The sequence below is a fragment of the Phoxinus phoxinus genome, assembly GCF_949152265.1.
Source record: "Phoxinus phoxinus genome assembly, chromosome: 14".
Taxonomy (NCBI): Eukaryota; Metazoa; Chordata; class Actinopteri; order Cypriniformes; family Leuciscidae; genus Phoxinus; species Phoxinus phoxinus.
In genome coordinates this window covers 2,243,000-2,263,449 of record NC_136889.1, presented here as the reverse complement: position 1 = coordinate 2,263,449, position 20,450 = coordinate 2,243,000, and the positions used below count along the sequence as shown (strand labels likewise).

Below are 20,450 nucleotides of genomic sequence, written 5' to 3'. Positions count from 1 at the left end.
ATGAGAAAATTAAAGTTGTTTTGACCTTGGATGCATGTAAGGCTGCCCCTCAATGTTCATACATTGTTTTAAAAGTTAAAATGTAGCAGAATTTGGTAAGAGACTAAATTAAACCAGATTTATGCATTTTGCTTGTTCTTTTGTGTCATGTGTACGGTAAATGTGGTATCCTAATTATCCCTATTAATGTGTAAAAATCAGTGACGTAGTTAATCTTTTTTTTTTTTTTGGCTAGTAGACGTTCTGAATGGCCGGTAACTGGAAAATCTAGTAGCCAAATTGGCCGTTGAGTGAGAAAGTTTAATTTCAAACCCTGGATGTTTCCAGTGTAGAAAACTCTAAAACAAAACTAGAAACCTTAAAAAATAGCATAACAGTGGCACTTTAATATCATCCTCAAGCTATTTAATGTCGAACCGCACAATAATTTGCGCAGTGTGTGTTTGCTGTACCGGGTAGGTGGCGTCTTTGGGCTGTTCCCGGCTCTCTCTGAAGGCCAGCTGCACCAGGAGGCCCATGGCCGCGGGCAGTTCTGCATCCGAGAGGAGTTTGGTTCCCGCTCGGGTGATGTGGGAGGCGTTGAACAGTTGTCTGGGAGTTTGGCCGTACGTCTTGATCATAGTTTCTAGAGCCCGACGCTGCACAGGGTCTTCAACAGCAGAAACGTCCATGCCAAAGTAAGTCTGAAGAGAGAGGGAGGGGTAAAATCTGATTTATTTACGGATGCTAGTTAACAGGCTGAAGCGTATGTCCCATTTGGGTTTATCAGTGTCTGATGGATATGAGAAATGGAAAGAGCAAAGACAGCCGATATACAGTAATGCTGACGCATGCAATACTGTTCAAAAGTTTTGGGTCAGAATAATAATTTTTTTATTCATATTTTTACTTGGCAAGCATGCATTAAATTGATCAAACGTGACCGTAAAGACATTTATAATGGTACAAAAGGTTTCTATTCCAAATTAATTCTGCTCTTTTTAAACTTTATATTCATCTATGAATCCTGAAAAATAAATGTATCACAGTATTCACAAAAATATGAACTGTTGATAATAATCATCAATAATCATAAATGTTTCTTGAGCATCAAATCATCATATTAGAATGATTTTTGAAGGATCATGTGACACTGAAGACTGGAGTAATGATGCTGAAAATCCAGCTTTTGAACTACATTTTACTATATATTTACATAAAAAAAAACAAGTAATAATATTCCACAGTTTTTACTGTATTTTATATGCACATTATGTAGCTTCGGTGAGCCTAAGAAACTTTCTTCAAAAACATAAAAAAAATCATACCAACCCCAAACTTTTGAATGGTGGTGGTCCTAAAATAAGCTTAATTTCTTTTAAGAACAATATAATTATTTGTAGCTGAACATGTTTTTGACAAGCTTTGATCAAAAGACATAAAATATCAGTGTTAAGTGTGTAGGTAGGAATCGTACTGCAGGATGAAAGACATTGATGGCGTGGACCGCAGCTTTGCCCTTTTGCTTGAGCCCGAACACCAGGTCAATCCACTGGCAGAGCGTCTGGGAGACTTGATCCGATTCCAGAGCCTGTCTGTGGATGAGGATGAAGAGTCTCGGGTCATTCCTGGCCCAGGGCGGCAGATTCACGTGGTTCACCCGCTCGCTGTTCTGCCGCACGCCAAAGTCAAAACCTGCCAGAGGGGAGAGCGGGAAATATCACGCTAACATTAGCAACTTGTTTTTAATATGATTCTTGAATGTTTTACATGAATATTCATTGGTTATATCTAGGTTACCCTCATCCTACCCTCGTGTCCTGTAACAAATCCTTTTCTTCCCTAAAATTATACTTCATTTTGATAATATTTTTGGTTATTTTTTACCTTTAAATAGCTATATTTAATCAATAAATAATAAATAAACAGTAATTTAAGCACATTCCTCACATTCTATCAACTTAAATTTAAAATAACTCACAATTTCATGCATAAACATTTTAATTCAGCTCAAAATATCTTTCATTGTGTGTCTTAAAAATAATAATACAAATATGATATTTCATGAGTCTTGCCACTAGATGGCCTTATAGCTCTATATGGAGCAAATGAGCTGTTCCTCTGGGTCCTAAAGTCATTTATCTTCAGTATACATTCAGATACAGGTGAAGACATTATAAAATAATGTTTTGGTTAAGTTTTAGCATTTTTAGTTTGAATTTTGAGCATTTTTAAGTTGTTCTATGTGTATTGAAGCATTCCAGTTATTCCTAAGGGGGTCAAATTGAGCTGTGAGGGAAGGATTTGTTACTTTTTTACATTTCAACCACAAAACTCTTCGAATCCATGACATTTTTTTTTGTGTATTCGTGGTTCAAGTGCGACAAAAGTTCTGGGGTCTTGGACCCCTTCCAATGAACACTCAATTAAAAAACAAAAACAATTTTCAGGTCAAAATGACCCGAGGTAAAGATGAGGGTTAAGGAAAGGTTATTTTCTTTTTTTGATTGTGACAGACATTTCCTTCATGAGAAGTAGGATGCTAGAAGAAAACCAGGTGTAAAAGAGCGTCCACCTTCTCTGTTGACCAGAAACTCGGGCAGGTAGAAGAACTCTGGGATGAGCTCTTTGACATCCGTCATGGACTCGAAGGACGACAGACGCCACGTGGTGTTCATGGAGTGAAACGTTCGGTCGGGAATATCAAAGCTCTGGTCTGCGAGACACACAAAACCTTTCATTAGTTTCTTGTGTTACCTAATATGGATAAACCAACCGAACTAAAAATAGACAGAGAAAGAAGGAAAGAGGCTGGATGAAAGGCCTGATCATCTTTCTGAGGCTAATGCATGTAGCGTGAGACTTCAGAAAGACCCCTTTCAATGACAGCCTTTTAAAGCATCACACTGACATGTTTGAAGACGTCGCTGCAAACGCAGGTGCTGTTAAATATTAAAAACGTGGCGATGCTGAATCCTAATTGAAGAGGGTGATGCTGCAAAAACTCAACGAGTTATGAACAGGCACCAGATCATCATTCAGTGTTTTTAAGGGGTTGTTGCATTCGATTTGTGTAAGTATTTGATTTTTATGTTTTCCGGAGCTTCTGTTTTCTTGAATATGCAAATCATGAACATTAACATAATAAGGTACGAGATGACGTGTTAAAGGATGATGCTAGGCGCAACACAGCACAGTGATTTCACATATATTAAAAGGTTTTAGTCAAAATATGTATATTAATATTGCTATTCATGAACCCTGTAAAGCCTGACATGAAATAAGTCAGGAAAAAAGATTAATGAGAAGTTTATTGAACCTTTAGATAAAATCTAAAAAGAAATAATTTTACATGTTTTTTTAACTAAGTATCATATTTGATATACAACTGGCTTTTATGAAAACGCATTCATGCTATTTAGTGTAGATGCTAATGTTCATATGGTCAAAAAGTGATGATATTCTTATGCTTATAATGTAAATCAATAAGATCTGTATAACAGTATAGCAGAGATACTGACATAAAATGCATATAAATATCAATATCTGCCAATAATCTTGTCTTAATAAGATGATATTTAAATGCTTAGTTTTATTATTAAAGCTCTGTATTTTTAAAACATATAATGCAATGCGATAAAATGATGATTGAAAGATGAACTAATAAATCTTCCTTTGACACTCAAATTTTAACATGAAAAAAAAGAAAAAAAAAAAAAAAGATTTATGGATAATCAAGTAAACGGAGGTTGCTTCAGTGCAGTTTAATTTAGAAATATTACAAACAATATCAAAGTTTTTCTCACATTTACTTGATAAAAATCAGATTTGACTGCAGAAAGACGCGTGGAGCTCGAGCTGACGGAGGACGTTTGTACAATTATACAATTATAAAACATCTAAACTATCAATCAGAGACAGAAGGACTGGAGGAGATTGTGTGCGACAGCAAAGGTTTAATCATGTTGATCAATTAGAAGCCATAGAAATTTGCATATTAAATATGACACGGTAGGCTTTCTTGGGTTAATATATATTCATTTAAAACATCCTTTGTTGAGTTCACTTACTGACGAATAGCATGGAAACATTTTAAACTCAAATTCTTTACTTTTACATTCAATATGTTTGAATCTGCTTGGTCAAAAGGCTGATCGATTTTGAAAACTTTGATAAAAGTTGAACCGACCTTGATAGGCCAGAAACATCTTGGTGAAGGGAGGCAGCCTGACCAGAAAGTGAAGCACGGTGCCGCTGTTGGAGTAATGAGAGCCGTAGTGATAAGGCAGGACGGGTGGCATGGGGTCGTCCTCTCGCTTGCCCTTCTTAAACTCCTCTTCCAGATACTGCGGAGGAAATCAATAGTTAGTTACACTAACACACACCTAATGACATCAGAGTTCCCACACCTTGGTTAACCGCTAGAACGCTTGTTTTTCAGCGGGAATGCGAATTAGCATAGCACTTAACCATGAACACAAAAGCCACACCACACAAATGGCTTTTAATTGGTTTATTTAGTTAGCAAACGTCACTATAATTGTTAAGTTCTTTCCATCTATCGATATCAAATAACGATCGACATGCTTGTTTGCTTTGCAGCCCCTTTATAAAGTTTAAAAAAAGACCAAGCATTCGATCTACGTCAGAGATCTTTCCACGACGTCGTTGAAAGGGCGGCGAGAGCGAATTTTGGCGGCGGTGTGAACGCATTGTTAATATGGGGACACATTTCAGAAGTGTGAGCAAGGTTACATCGTGTTAATTTGTAAGATCCATTGTTACAGTTTTCACGTGTCAAACTCAACGTTCGTCATGACAACGTACAACACAAAGTACCTCACGCGGGAAACACTTAACGTAACGCGTAAATGCGCGTAACTAACGTAAATCAAGCAAGCTAGTGTGCATAGGCCACGAAGTGTTGGAGAAATAACACATTAGCGGACAGGAGGGAATAATATGGATTTTTTTTCCAGAAAACTTCTTGCACAAAATAAATTCAACCACTTTCAAGGACCTCTATCTATGCATGTTTATTTCCAAAAACTTTCCAGGGCCTTGATTTTTTTCTTCTTCTTCAGATTCACAAATTTTTAAGGATTTCAAGGACCCGTGGGAACACTGTGTAAACATATACGCTCTAAAAGAAAAATGGATACAAAATGATCAAAGAGTGTAGAAACCGTGCTATCTTCTGTCAGCTGTCTTCTAAGGTACAGTAGCATATTGAAATAGTGTCTCATAAGTGATTAATGCATGGCAGAGACTTGATTTATGGTATTGCTAAGCTGAAATGTTCTTTTTTTTTCTGGGATTTCCTCTTCTGCAAAGGACACTTGTGATTCTACGTCAGAATTTAGCCAATTATGTCTTAGAAGGCAACATAATGTACTGATGTAAAGCCCAGGACTGCGTCTGTGATGCCCAAAATGCTGCCTATGTAGGCAGCTCACCAGATTTTGGAACCGAGCCACAGTGTGATTGGTTAACAGACGCTGGTGTAAACAGGAATTAAAGCCCTGCAGTGCTGCCGTACCCTGTAATTGTCCACATAACGGTCTTCCTTCTCTTTAGACTGCACTGCGATGGGTTTGCTGAGGTTCCTGTTACATGAAGAAGAAAAACAGAAAGGAAAAATCTTCATTTGCATACATGTCTCTCTCTCTCTCTCTCTATATATATATATATAAAGGTCAACAGTTTGTTTTTTGAAAGTATCTTAAGTCCACCAAGGCTAGATTTAATGGTTTTCTATGTGAATATATAGTCAAATGTGAAAATTTAGCTTTGATCACAGGAATAAATTACATTTATGTCACATGATCCTTCAGAAATCATTCTAATATGATGATTTGCTGCTCAAGAAACATTTATGATTATATCAATGTTGAAAACAGTTGTGTTGCATCATATTTTAGTGGAAAAAGTGATACACTACCGTTAAAACTACCGTTTTTATTCAGCAAGGATGCATTAAATGGATTAAAAGAGACAGTAAAGACATTTATAATGTTACAAAAGATTTACATTTCAAATAAATGCTGTTCTTTTAAACCTTTTTTCAACAAAGAATCCTGAAAAATAAAATGTATTAGTTTCAACAAAAAATATAAAGCAGCACAACTGTTTTCAAACTTTATAATTTATATGAGAATTTATAATTATGTTTAAAGGAACACTCCGACTTTTTGGGACTTTAGCCTATTCAACTTATCCCCCAGAGTTAGATAAGTCCATACATACCTTTTTCATCTCCGTGCGTGCTATAAGTCTGTTTGACGCACCCACTGCTAGCCTAGCTTAGCACAAAGACTGGATGTAAATGGTTGCAGCTAGCATACTAATCCAAATAAGTGACAAACTAACGCAAACATTTTCCTATTTACATGTTGTGATTTGTATAGTCACAGAGTGTACAAAAAACAAAGTCACATGAGACACAGACATATTTTAACTGTAGAAATACTGGGAACTATATTCCCTCATTTCCCTGAAGGCGAAGCACTGCTACTTGGGCGGAGTGATAACCGCAGCACCTGAGACGCGCTCTGAACGAACTCTCTGCTCCTCACCACGGCGCGTCTCAGGTGCTGCGGTTATCACTCCGCCCAAGTAGCAGTGCTTCGCCTTCAGAGAATATAGTTCCCAGTATTTATACAGTTAAAATATGTCTGTGTCTCATTTGACTTTGTTTTTTGTACACTCTGTGACTATACAAATCACAACATGTAAATAGGAAAATGTTTGTGTTATTTTGTCACTTATTTGGATTAGTATGCTAGCTGCAACCATTTACATCCAGTCTTTGTGCTAAGCTAGGCTAGCGGTGGGTGCGTCAAACAGACTTATAGCACGCACGGAGATGAAAAAGGTATGTATGGACTTATCTAACTCTGGGGGATAAGTTGAATAGGCTAAAGTCCCAAAAAGTCGGAGTGTTCCTTTAAAAAAAAATATGATGGCGATACAGAAGATGAGAACATACTTCCATTTCTACCATTTCATAGTTTTGATGACTAGCGTGAGCTAACACTATTATTAATTGGCCAAATGGGCACAGAAATCAGTTGATGCCGATGATCTTAAAACAATAATTTATCAGTATTGATTTCAGATGTTCCAATTCGATTCAATTACGATTCTCAAATCGATTCCCGATTTGACTCAATGAATATAGATTTAATACAAATCCTATATTTATAAAAAAGAACATACGTTTACAAGTGGGTAATTAATCAAAAGAAATTAAGAGCCACAAACCTGTATATGAAACTCTTTTTACTTTAAGTACACTCGGGTACATTAAAACCCAACTTCAAATGCATACGGTACAATGAATAAACAGGATTTTGATGCAAGATGAAAAATTGATGCTAAAATTGGACGAGTCAGAACAGTGGCATCCCTTGATCAATCAGGATCAGGTTATTTTATGTTGACGATAAAACTAACATTAAAATCTCACAGCATCAGCTTTAACATGAAGGCTGCAAGGCTATAAACAGTGTAGGAAAACCAATACTGGCTTTTGGGTGATCGATAAATAAATATGGAAAATAATAGATTTGTGGCCTTTGAGAATAAATTTTGAATCGACCAAATTTTAAAAAACGATTATTCGAAAAACTTTTTTATTTTTTTTGCTCAGCCCTATTTATCACTAATGAAAAACGACATTCAAATACAGTAATAAAACTACATTGTAGTTATAACTTATTTTTATTTAGTTTATTCTCTCTCTACACTGATCTCATTATACAGTTGTTTGAGGGGTATGTCCAAGAGTGTGTAGTCATTTACATTTACATTTATTCATTTAGCTGACGCTTTTATCCAAAGCGACTTACAATTGCTATATATCTCAGAGGTCGCACGCCTCTGGAGCAACCAGGGGTTAAGTGTCTTGCTCAGGGACACATTGGTGTCTCACAGTGGATTCGAACCCAGGTCTCTCACACCATAGGCTTGTGTCTTATCCATTGTGCCATCACCACCCCATAGTCATGCCTTCATCTGCTGGGCTTGATAAATGTTTTTATACATGTATGTTTTATTGTTTTAACTTAACTGTGAAGGTTAAATGTGCTATATAACTAATTAAATGTTGAAGTGTAAGTAAGTCTGATGCAGGGTTGGCTCTGACCTGTAAATGGAGGCCTCCTGCAGGTCCAGGGTCTCACTGATGTAGTCCCTCAGGATGAAGGGGAAGACGGGATACTGCATGAGGTCGTTGAAGGAGCGGCCCGCATGCTTGTTGAGATGAGTGAGGTACTCAAAGTTGGTGATCTGCCCTGAGCTCCACAGGTGCGTGAGGGCGGTGATGTTGCCGTACTCCAGCAGGTTCGGCAGGTCAGAGGTCAGGATGTTGTGGTAGACGTCATCACGAAACTGAGACGAGAGAGAGAAACAAACAGGAAGTTACGGTTGGGCAAAATTCTGCATTATGGAATTGGGTCTCTCTCAATTCATGAGTGGGAATTTATTAATTAATGAAATAAATAAATAGATTAAAAGAATAATTATAAATTAAATCATTTTTTTTTTTTTTTGCAAAATATAAAATATACACAATAAAAGGGAAGAAAATACAATTTATATACACTATATATACTATACACTATGTATACTATACACATATATATGCTGGGAGAAAAAATGTAATTAAGTAACTATCACGATTTTTTTTGTTTACGATTTTAATATCTATTATTTTATTCCAGAATCGATACTAATACAAATTCAATTGCTTTTTTGTCCTTGCTAATAGATGAGGTTGGCAGAAGTTAGCCAACAGAGGATTAAATGTGTCTTTATCTATGAGTGTTGAGTGACGTAATATCCCGAGTGGACGCGTAAAAGAGACGTGAGACGGAAAGCACTGAAAAGCTCATCCTGAGAGAGAGAGAGAGAGAGAGAGAGAGAGAGAGAGAGAGAGAGAGAGAGAGAGAGAGAGAGAGAGAGAGAGAGAGAGAGAGAGAGAGAGAGAGAGAGAGAGAGAGAGAGAGAGAGAGAGAGAGAGAGAGAGAGGAGAGAGAGAGAGAGAGAGAGAGAGAGAGAGAGAGAGAGAGAGAGAGAGAGAGGAGACAATAGAGCTGCACGATTCATCTTTAAAACGCTGTGATCTCCATTCAAACACCCACGCGATCTTCTTCAAATTCGTCTGTATATTAAACCTTTGACAAAATCATATCGCAACATTCAAATCTGTGTTGCCGCTGACCCAGAGAGAGTTGTCATGAAACAGCTTCACAAACAGTATTTTCAACCCCATAGTATCATTACTTCTGATGTGATACAATAGTTCAAATGATCAAAGAAGTACTGGGATAAAAGTTTAAAGTTCTTATAAATATATATATACACATACACATACACACACTATGAGGCAATGAATCTGATTGGTTGACGAACGTTCTAAAGTGTGACATTATTTACAGGGGATCGCACGGCTAAAGTAGTTTGCAGCTGGTCTTGACTGCATTACAGCTTCATATCACTGCGCCAAATCATTTCAGTTAATTCAAAGATCCTTACAGCCGACAACAGCAAATGAACCAAAACCCACAACAATGTTTTTTCCACAAAATTACATTTTATTATGTACTGAAAGCACATGCTCTCTCTCTCTCTCACTCCAGCACACACACATACAGGAGTACGGACACAGAAACACGTTGTCAGCGCTGCTCTGACGATTTTATCCGTAAAATAACTTAGCAACTTAAAAGCTACATGACATTTCTCACTAGCGAGGTAATAACGGCGCTGTTCTTGAAGCAGATAAACTTACAGTTCCACTATTAGTAGAGTTTAGTGCTGCCAAACACAGACTCAGGTAATTCACATACACTTAATCTCTTTCTCTCTCTCTAATAACGGCATTAGTCTGCTATCAGTGGCTAGAGTCTCCGTTTCTGGCTCTAAAATGACGTTTTGGAATCAGCAACGGAGGCGTGGGATGAGATGCGTAATAAATTAGCCCTGCATTTTTTAGTCCGTTTTAAGGTTTGAGCGTTTAATATATATATATATGTATGTATGAGCGCAATAATTGACTTCTGGCTGTTAAATTATTGTAAAATGTGCATTGTTATACACCCAATGTGCATTATTTTTCTAATAATTCAATGGCCTGTCATCAATTATTCCTTACATTCATATATATATATATAAAATCAGTAATCATTAATACTAATGTCAATGTTTCTAAATATAGCCCATATGCTGTGTGGAGTATCTGCATGATTATGGGTAATTTATTGTGAAAAATAAAATAAAAACAAATAAAAAATAAAAACATATTTAAAACACTACTCTTACAGCAGTTACATAGCTATGCTTTCTTGTATTCAAGAACCATTACCACACTTGAACGTCATAAAACTCGCACAAGCCCTGTGTAGATTAGCAGCTAATGCTCGTGTGTTTGACAATGGCATTGTTACCTTGGCGGTATCAAACGCGAGCAGCAGCGTCCTGCCGTTAGTGAGGAAGATCTCCATCGCATTATCTCTGAGCTGCCACCAGCGCTTGTGAACCTCCTTTATCTCCTCATACGTCCAGGAGAAGGAGGCCGGTTCCGTCTCTCCATGAGGACTCTGGGGGAAGCACACACTGTGAACCTCTAAAACACACATACGCCTCATAACATCTATTAGCAGTGGGTGGCGGCAACAAAATCTAGTATCGTGGTATGAGCGACTTTATATATTACCGTAAAAGTAATATTTAGTTATTGGAAAAATAATGAATTTTTTTTTTAGATCAGTTTTATTTTTTTTGTAAACTAATTCTTATGCACTATTCTTTGATGTTTTGTAGAATAAATATAGTATAAGTGTGTGAATTGGGACACACCTATAAGCTTATTTTATTTTCGACTAGTTGCCAAGGTAATATTTCTAATTTTTATTTAATCGAAGTACTAAAATAACTATTAAACAAAATATACATGATAATGTAAACATACATAATGTAAACTTAATACAAACTATATAGACATTCTTTTTTGTTTTTATAAAAAAAACGAATTAAAATTACAACAAAACAACTAAAACTTTAACTAAAATTTATATTTTAAAATAAAATTAAGTCAAGCTATAATAGTGTATCAGTGCTACTAAAATAACACTGGTTTAGTTATTATATAAAATTATATAATATAATAATATTAATAACATAATAGCTTAGTTTAAAAGATAAAATAGTCTATTTTTGAACGATTTAATAAATTAAATACTTAACAATAATTTTTTGTTTGGATACTGATGGACAAAAACCAAAAGATCAGATTGTTCATGATAAACATACTTCCAAACGTAAAAAAAAAAAAAAACACACACAAAAAAAACATACTTGGTTATCTTGTGTCTCAGCAACATTATCCTCCACAAAGTACATCCCAGATTTTCCTGCAGAACACAAAAAACCCAACAGATCATTTTAGCGGCCAACACAAGGATCATGTGATGGAAGTTTCGAACGAGTCTTACCCAGCAACAGCTCTCCTGCCATCTCTCTAGAGGGCGCCACACTTATGCACCTTCTCGTGAACCTACAACAGAAGAGGAAATGTTTTGGGTTTTGAATCTCTGGCGATGAAACCTCAGTGTGCTTCCTGTGAGGTGAAACGTGAGAGTACCTGATGGGCTCACTGGTGGCCTTGTCCTTCACTATGGATGAAGAGGAGTAAGCCTTGTCCTCAAACAGGAATGCTAGCGGAGCCTTGATGGCATCTGTGACGGGCAAACCACACGCATGAGGTCATGTCAGCTGATCAGTCACATCACAGCTTTTGGTACATTTATGTTAGTGTCATATTGATTTGTTCATCTAAAAAACATGCTCGGGTCACATTTCATCCAAAAGTCTGAAAAAGTTTTCATTAATTAATTTACTTATTTATTTATATGCTAATATTCTTATTTACTTATAATTGTTGGTTTTACTTATTAAATTATTTACTTACTAATTTTACTGATATACTTATTTAAATATTTATTTATTTACTAACTTACTTCCCAATTTTACTTTAATTTTCTTATTCATTTATGCATTTACTTATACTGGTTTGTTTACTTATTACATTTCTTATTTACTTATACTTTTTTATTTACTTACTTATTTTACTGATATATTTACTTATTGATTTAATTACTAATTTAGTAAATAAAGTTAATAAATAAAGAAATTGGTATATTTTCTTTATTTATTCCCTTATTAAATTACTTATTTACATATTTATTTATTTATTATATTATTATCTACTTATTTAATATACTTATTTTACTTACGGTATATAAAATGTTCTTATTTACTAACTAATTTTACTAATACACTTATTTACATATTATTGTTATTAACTTATTAATGTACTAATTTAGTTCTCAATTTATTATAATAAATAAGTATAAATAAATAAGTAATTTAATAAATTAGAATATATTTTTATTTACTTATTTACATATTTATTTATTATTATTACCACCTTATTAATTTACTAACTAATTTAGATCCACATTTTACTAAAATAGTCATTTTCTTATTTATTTATTTAGTTACTTATTAAATTTACTTACTCGGGTAAAAGAACATGTCAAGGTAATTTTTAACCCCATTTGTTTATGCTATGAGTAAATAAACTGCATCATGAAAATACATAAAAAAAAAAACGTTCTAGAATCTAGAAAATCGTATATCATGAGCTGATGTTGTAGAGTGCTTTCTTCAGCTGCAGTCACCATCGAGTTTGCGGCGGTCTTTGAGCAGATATTTGTTGGGGATGGTCAGGTAGCAGCGCTGGAGGCGTCTCCGCTCGCGGTTGGGTCCCTCGGTGGGGTCCAGTTGCCAGGATGTGGGGTAAGAACACTGATCATACCACACCGCCCTGTTCCACGGGGAAAATAACATCAGACGTGAGGATGAGTAAATGTAGCGGTGTAGCGATACCTTCATGTCACGATCCGACACATATCACGATACTGAACTCACGATACCATATTATTGCGATACTCCAAGACATATGATAAAAGGTTAACAAAATTTTTTATGTTGATTAAAATGCTGAATTTGATATTACATTGTGTGTGGACTTGATGCTGGAAACCCAATGACAATAGAGACACCAGAATAACAATATTTATGATTCTGAAGTTGAAAATACAAAATTATTTTAGACTAATATGCTTCTATTAGATATATATACTAGATATATTTAAAATAATGTTGTCACTTTTTACTGGTAACATCAGACATTTAGCATTATCAGAACCCACAAATTATTCCCCCATTGCATTATTATACATTATATTCAACATTATATATAGTAGTTTAATGTAGTACTGACACTAAAACTCTTTAAACTTTAATTTTTTCTTGGGTGAACTATCCACGATACATATCGTCAACTTGAAGGTGAAACTAATATATTATATAGACTCATTACATGCAAAGTGAGATATTTCAAGCCTTTATTTGTTATAATTTTGATGATTATGATTATACAGCTTATGAAAACCCCAAATTCAAAAGGAGAATATTGTGAAAAGGTTTTCATAAGCTGTAAGCCATAATCATCAAAATTATAACAAATAAAGGCTTGAAATATCTCACTTTGCATGTAATGAGTCTATATAATATATTAGTTTCAACTTTTAAGTTGAATTACTGAAATAAATGAACTTTTGCACCATATTCTAATTTGTCCAGTTTCACCTGTATTGTCACTATCCACGATACATACTGTTGCATTTTGGTATTGCGATATATTGCGACGTGATATATTGTTACACCCCTAGTAAATGACGACTAGCGCTGTGTGAGCGATGCTGACCGGTCGTGCGTGAGCTGGTGCACGAGCTCCTGCCAGTGCCGGCTGGCGCTCAGGTCAGTCTTGTAAAGGCCTCTGATGTGTTGCATGACCTTCTTGCGCTCCATTCCCTGCCTGAGAGACACGTTCTGAGTGATGTCAGCGGCGATCTTCGAGATGTCCTTCGACTTCGCATCCAGCCTCTGCAACAAGCTGAAACCGAGACCAGAACAGCTCAGAAAAACATTGCTAAGGAGTGCACACACATGTCTGTGTATTATTTTGATATGTTGGTAACACTTTACAAGGTTCATTAGTTAACTACCTTAGTTAGCATTAGCTAATGACAATGACAATGACAATTTATTTGTATAGCACAATTAAAAACAACAGTTGTTGACCAATGTGCTTTCCACATAAAATCCACATAACGTCACAACATTGAATCACATAAATTTCAATCAAGTATACAACATCAGAAACACAAAAAAAAAATAATAATAATTTAAAAGCACATAGAATCACAAACATTTGTAACAAAATAAACAAATGTATTAGTCTATTTTAACAGAAACAAGTTTAATCGAAGGCTTTTGAGAATAAAAAAGTTTTAAGTCTGGATTTAAAAGTAAACAGTGATGGAGCTTGTCTTAAATTAATAGGTAAAGTATTCCAAAGCCTTGGAGCAGCGACGGAAAAAGCTCGATCTCCCCTACACTTGAGCCTCGATTTTGGGGTAGATAGCAGAGCCTGATTATTTGATCGGAGTGATCTTGCCGGTGTATATTCGGTAATCATTTCAGAGAGATAGGTTGGTGCTAAGCTATTTAAAGACTTATAGACTAGTAGAAGTACTTTGAATTCTACTCTGAACCGCACTGGTAGCCAATGTAATGAGCGGAGAATAGGGGTAATGTGCTCCCTTTTTTTTATGCCGCACAGAAAGCGTGCCGTAGCATTCTGTACATACTGCAAACGAGCTAATGTATGCTGATTGATTCCTAAATATAATGAGTTGCAATAATCTAGCCTTGATGAAATAAAAACGTGAATTAATTTCTCAAGGTCTTTAAAAGAATGAACAATACTTTATTAATCTTAGTTAATATTAATTTCAACATTTGTATTTGTTAACATTAGTTAATGCACTAACATGAACAATTAATGAACAGCTGTATTTTTATGAACAAACATTAACAAAGATTAAGAAATACAGTAACAAATGTATTGCTCATTGTTAGTTCATGTTAGTAAATTCATTAACTAATGAACCTTATTGTAAAGTTTCTCTCAGAGCGCTCACCTCCTCTGCGTGTTGGCCAGCTTTTTTTCCCAGGCTCCTTTGCTGGTTCTTGCCTCTGACTCGTATTTCAGTTGCTCCTTGATAAGGAATAGAAGTGAAACAGATTTAGCTGAACATTAATAAATGCATACACTTCTTCGGCTAAGCAATTCAGAACTAAATTCTATTTAAAAGTCGCCATTCCACTAGTATTCACAATGCAACGCAAAGATGATTTAGTGAAACTGCAAAAAAAAAAAAAAAAAGTAGGGTTGGGACAATATATAGATGCATCGTGAATCGACAAATGGATCGATTCCAATATTTCCGAATGCATCGCGATTCTGAGCTTAGTTTTTAAAGGAGCACTCCACTTTTTTGGGAAATAGGCTCATTTTCCAGCTCCCTGAGAGTTAAACAGTTTTACCGTTTCCGAATCCATTCAGCCGATCTCCGGGTCTGGCGGTAGCACTTTTAGCATAGCTTAGCATAGATCATTGAATCTGATTAGACCGTTAGCATCTCTCTCAAAAAAAATGACCAAAGAGTTTCAATATTTTTTCCATTTAAAACTTGACTCTTCTGTAGATACATCGTGTAGTAATACCGACAGAAAATTAAAAGTTGTGATTTTCTAGGCCAATATGACTAGGAACTATCCTCTCATTCCTGCGTAATAATGAAGGAACTGCTGCCGTACCAGCAGCGCAATGATATTACGCAGCGCCTGAAAATAGTCCCCAGCTCGGCAACTTCCAACGTGACCGGCACTAAGTTTGTAATATCATTGCGTCTGCTTACAAGGGTATTTGCAGTGGCCGGTTTACATTATTCTCACGTCATAAAAGTCTTCTGAGGTGCAAGTACAATTCTCATAATCAGCCAAACGCACGAGCGCTCTTCTTCGTTAGCATTTGAGCGCGAGGTTAAAAACTAGCCAAGAGCGCCATCTGCTGTTAAAAACTAAGCTCAGAATCGATTCGTTGCATTTGGGAAAAATTGGAATAGATCCACGAATCACGATGCATCTTTATATTGTCCCAGCCCTAAAAAAATGCTCATGCAACTGGTGCAGTAAACCAGGACTAATCCTCTCATGAGTGTGTTGGGTCATACACACCTCTTTGATGGCCTTCAGGAGGTCCGGTTTGGCCGGAGCGCTGGGTGGGATGCATCGGTGGCCGCAGAGCTTCAGCGCTGTCATGAAGGTGTTGGCAGCCGCCTGCTCTTCTTTGCTCAGGGCGTCTTTATGATCGTGTAACAGCTCGTACAGATACAGAGCTAGCTTGGGCCCGTGCTAATAACACACACACACACACACACAACACAATCAGGAATGATTAGAGGGAGCTGTCTTTTACGGGTCACCTCCATTGTAGATAACAGAATCGGCTATTAAAAACCCTTATTGATCAACCACATACATATGTTCAGAGCATTTAAAAAACATATTTTCCATATTTTTTTTTTTTTCAGCCATTAGTGATGAAATCCAAAATTTGCATCAAGGTGGAGTTTAGAAAAACGTTGCAAAATAGCAAAGCTGTGCGAAATCTCACCACTATTTTTGATACAGTAACAATTCATAACACATATGTGTGTATTTGAAAAAATACATGGGTCACACTTTAGATAAGGGTCCAATTCTCAATAAACTCCTAATTTACTGCTTATAAATAGTTAGTAAGGTAGTTTTTAAGTTTAGGTATTGGCTGGTTTATGGGATGTAGAATATGGTCATGCAGAATAAGGCATTAATATGTGCTTTATAAGTACTAATAAACTTATTAATATGCATGCTAATAAGCAACTAGTTCATAGTGAGAATTGGACCCAAAAACTAAAGTGTTACCATAATATATTTCAACAAGAATAAAGCATTTAAAAGTTAAAAGAACTATTTGGCCATATAAATACTACAATACACATTCAAACAAAGCCTATTTTGAATATAATGTAGTAATTATAATATTATAATTATAATATATTAATAATATATATACCTATATATTGCTAAATCAACAAGACCGTAATGATGAAACAACTCAGAAAACAACTTAAAAATGAAACCATTCATTAAATCGGCTCTATGGTTTGAGAACAATGGACAAAAGTTTGACCCCTAATGCATTTCTGCTACGCTCAGAAAAAAATGGTTTTAAATTTATGTGCGTTCAAAATTTAAGGGCTTGCAGAAATATTTTTTTTAAATAAAAAATAAACAAAAAAGACACATTTGTTCCAAGTTTTGTAAGCTGTGGCAGTTAATATATAAAAAAAATATTCCCCACCAAAACTGTTGTTGAGATACATTTCTGTAATGTGTAGTTTCTATCCACGGTTGGACAAAATTAGGTGTTATTTAATCGCTTTACGCAAGAGTTGCAATTCAGATGAGTCTCTGAGGGTTAATGATCTTTTTCTGCCAGTCTACAGTATAATGGAGAAATGAACACAGCACTAGCGAGAGGACGGCACTGCTGCTATGGAAACAGTCTCACGGAGATGTTTCTGTGGGTTATTTACTGCATGTCAGAGGAGAGCTGTGGCGAAACCAGCCCAGTGAAATGTCATTGTCTTCCTCCCAATAGAGGAAGTGTGCATGTGTGTTGTTGTCACACTAATCTGAAAACTGTCAGCAAATAACCAAAGCAAAATGTCACACAGTCGCTGGCCGGCATGTAAAAACAAAAAGCCATTTCGGTCAACATATCTGGTGATGTGTTTATTGGCCTCACCTCGAGGCCGGGACTGAGGCTTTCTCTGAGGATCTCAGAGTAGCTGTGCTCGTGGACGAAGTCTAGCGCCTCCCTCCTGTCCTCCAGAGATACTGCAGGGCTGAGCGTGTGCACCAGCATCCGGCCGATCTGAACCCTGAACGTGTCACGACAGGACCAGAGGATTCGCCTCCACTGCTGGCGAGGGGCGCCGCCACGGCCGGTGCTGCCCTGAGGAAGCAAACATCGCACTGAGTTAGTCAACACCGGGCCAGTGAGACACAATAGAGAGATATAACACTAACAAACTATGCATTTATCACATGCACACATTGCCTTTAGGTATCAAAAAGACCATGTTAATAGATCAGGATTATTTAATTAACTAAAACATTGGTAACACTTTAGTGTCCAATTCTCACTATTAACTAGTTGCTTATTATCATGCATATTACTAGGATATTGGATGTTTATTAGTACTTATAAAGCACATATTATTCCGCATGAACATATTCTACATCCCTTAATCCACCCAATACCTAAACTTAACAACTACCTTACTAACTATTTATAAGCATTAATTAGAAGTTTGAGGCAAAAGTCATAGTTAATATTTAGTAAATAGTGAGAATTTGACTCTAATCTAAAGTGTGATAAAACATTTATTCAAACATTTCTCTTCAAGTTGAAGTACTAAAATAACTAAAAGTGAAAAAAATGATAAAAACTATATTTAAAAAAGACATTAAAAAAATGATTGCAAAACAAAAATTGCTAAAACTTTCAAATTAAAATATAAAAATACAATATAAATCAACACTATAATAGTATATCAGGGATACTAAAATAACACCGCAATAGACTAGATTCACAATCTTGTCTCGAGATGTATGGGTACAAGAGTGTTAGAGATGTTTTATTAGTGCTTCTTATGATAGTTGGGAAGTTTTATTCGTTTTCATGGAACATTTCCATTTAAATAAGTGATCACAAAAATCTTGTAAGGAATTTATGCACACACACACACACACACACACACACACACACACACACACACACACACACACACACACACACACACACACACACACACACACACACACCAAATTACTATTACATTTTTTTCTTTTATTTTTATTTGACAGCCCTAACCTTAATAAACAGTGATGTATATAAAAACTGTCCATTAAAAAATAATAATACATTTAACAAGTTACACTATACACTGATTGATCACATTAATCATAAATAATGAATTAACCAATATTGCAGAGAAAGTCCCCCAAATGAAGATAATTCAAAGATAATGGTGCTGACATCAGTGAAAAGTTGTTGTTTCAAAGGCCAATCTAAAATGTCTTTGCAACAATGTGCACTGAATACCAAAAATATAACCAGTAACAAACAAAAATAGGGTAATTTGATTTTATGTTGACTTTTTAGAAACACTGACGTCTGCTGTGAGTGACTCACCAGGCTGATCTTTATGCCCTCCATCATTAGTTTGAGGATGTCTTTGCTGAAGCTCTTGGTGTTGCCCGGCGGGAGCGGGGTGGAGGGCGTCGAGCCGTTCTCCTCAGACGTCTGTTCGCCAGATAACGGCATGGACATCGAATGATCAGGAGACTCAGGAAAGTTCAGGAGGTCAAAGAAATCGTGGTTGACGTCTGGAAAGTAATGACAAATGTATTCAGCCTGCATGGATTGTTTCTAGTTGTCACTAACAAAAAAGTACCATGGTAATACCGTATTCTTTGAGAACCATGTCAAAGTTTTTTTCAAGCCAAGTCACCTTTATTTATATAGAGCTTTTTACAATACAATAATATGATTGTTTCAAAGCAGCTTTACAGAGATAACAGGAAAATAATGCAATAAAGTTTGTTTCCAGAAGAAAAAAGCGTCACAGTCCAGCTTAAGTAAGTTCAGTGATGTTTCATTTTTGTTGTAAAAAAGTTATTAATTTAGTTAATTATATATATATACATTAACTAAATTAATGGTGTCAATGCAGTAGCCTGGAAATCCAGACCTAAATCTGAAAGATGAATGGTCTGGTGTCGATTAATGAAAATCGGCCAGTTCGAGGGGCGGCACCAAGCATGCATTTGAAAATCTCACTGCACGCAATTGGCTAACACTACGACCAATCACAACAATACACGGGGTGACGTATCACTAAGCCCCATACGCTGAGCTACCAGCGGAGTAGTAGTGGGAAGTTCGGATCATTTTCAGGGTATATGCAGGAATCCTGAAGTTAATTTCAATACCTTTTCAAAATATTTTAAGACCTCATCGCCACTTCAAGTTCAAATCAGCAACAAACCTTTAACTTAATAAACAGTTGTAGTTTGTGCCATGTAGAGGACGACGACACATCACTTAATAGTTTATTTTATTTTATTTAACATCACCTAACCATGCATTTCACAAAATACGTGACATCACCTGTATGCGGCAATCTGATCTCACTGACCGACTATGCCGTTGTTTTTTATTAGTAATGGGGAGGAAAATAAATATATTCATGCATACTTTTTGGACTCAAACTCTTTGGACAAAGCTTGAACAAAATGTAATACCTCATAAAATCGGGATTAAGACTTTTAAGGGCCTTAATTTTCCCAAAATGGATTTATCAACTTTTAATACTTTTTAA

General features: G+C 35.8%; 1 protein-coding gene across 2 annotated transcripts in view; it reads right to left on the bottom strand.

The window, feature by feature from the left end:
- Nucleotides 1–20,450, bottom strand: part of lyst (lysosomal trafficking regulator) — a 127,589-nt gene that overhangs the window by 14,662 nt on the left and 92,477 nt on the right. For both annotated transcript variants that reach the window (XM_079636293.1, XM_079636294.1), the window contains 16 exons: nucleotides 19,262–19,455; nucleotides 17,810–18,019; nucleotides 16,192–16,368; nucleotides 15,093–15,169; nucleotides 13,814–14,002; nucleotides 12,723–12,868; nucleotides 11,624–11,717; nucleotides 11,475–11,536; nucleotides 11,338–11,393; nucleotides 10,428–10,580; nucleotides 8,126–8,370; nucleotides 5,519–5,585; nucleotides 4,169–4,325; nucleotides 2,555–2,695; nucleotides 1,457–1,674; nucleotides 453–683 (listed from right to left, as the gene is read on the bottom strand). In XM_079636293.1, coding sequence (XP_079492419.1) covers nucleotides 453–683; nucleotides 1,457–1,674; nucleotides 2,555–2,695; nucleotides 4,169–4,325; nucleotides 5,519–5,585; nucleotides 8,126–8,370; nucleotides 10,428–10,580; nucleotides 11,338–11,393; nucleotides 11,475–11,536; nucleotides 11,624–11,717; nucleotides 12,723–12,868; nucleotides 13,814–14,002; nucleotides 15,093–15,169; nucleotides 16,192–16,368; nucleotides 17,810–18,019; nucleotides 19,262–19,455 — 2,417 coding nt within the window. The remainder of the gene's footprint in view (nucleotides 1–452; nucleotides 684–1,456; nucleotides 1,675–2,554; nucleotides 2,696–4,168; nucleotides 4,326–5,518; nucleotides 5,586–8,125; nucleotides 8,371–10,427; nucleotides 10,581–11,337; nucleotides 11,394–11,474; nucleotides 11,537–11,623; nucleotides 11,718–12,722; nucleotides 12,869–13,813; nucleotides 14,003–15,092; nucleotides 15,170–16,191; nucleotides 16,369–17,809; nucleotides 18,020–19,261; nucleotides 19,456–20,450) is intronic.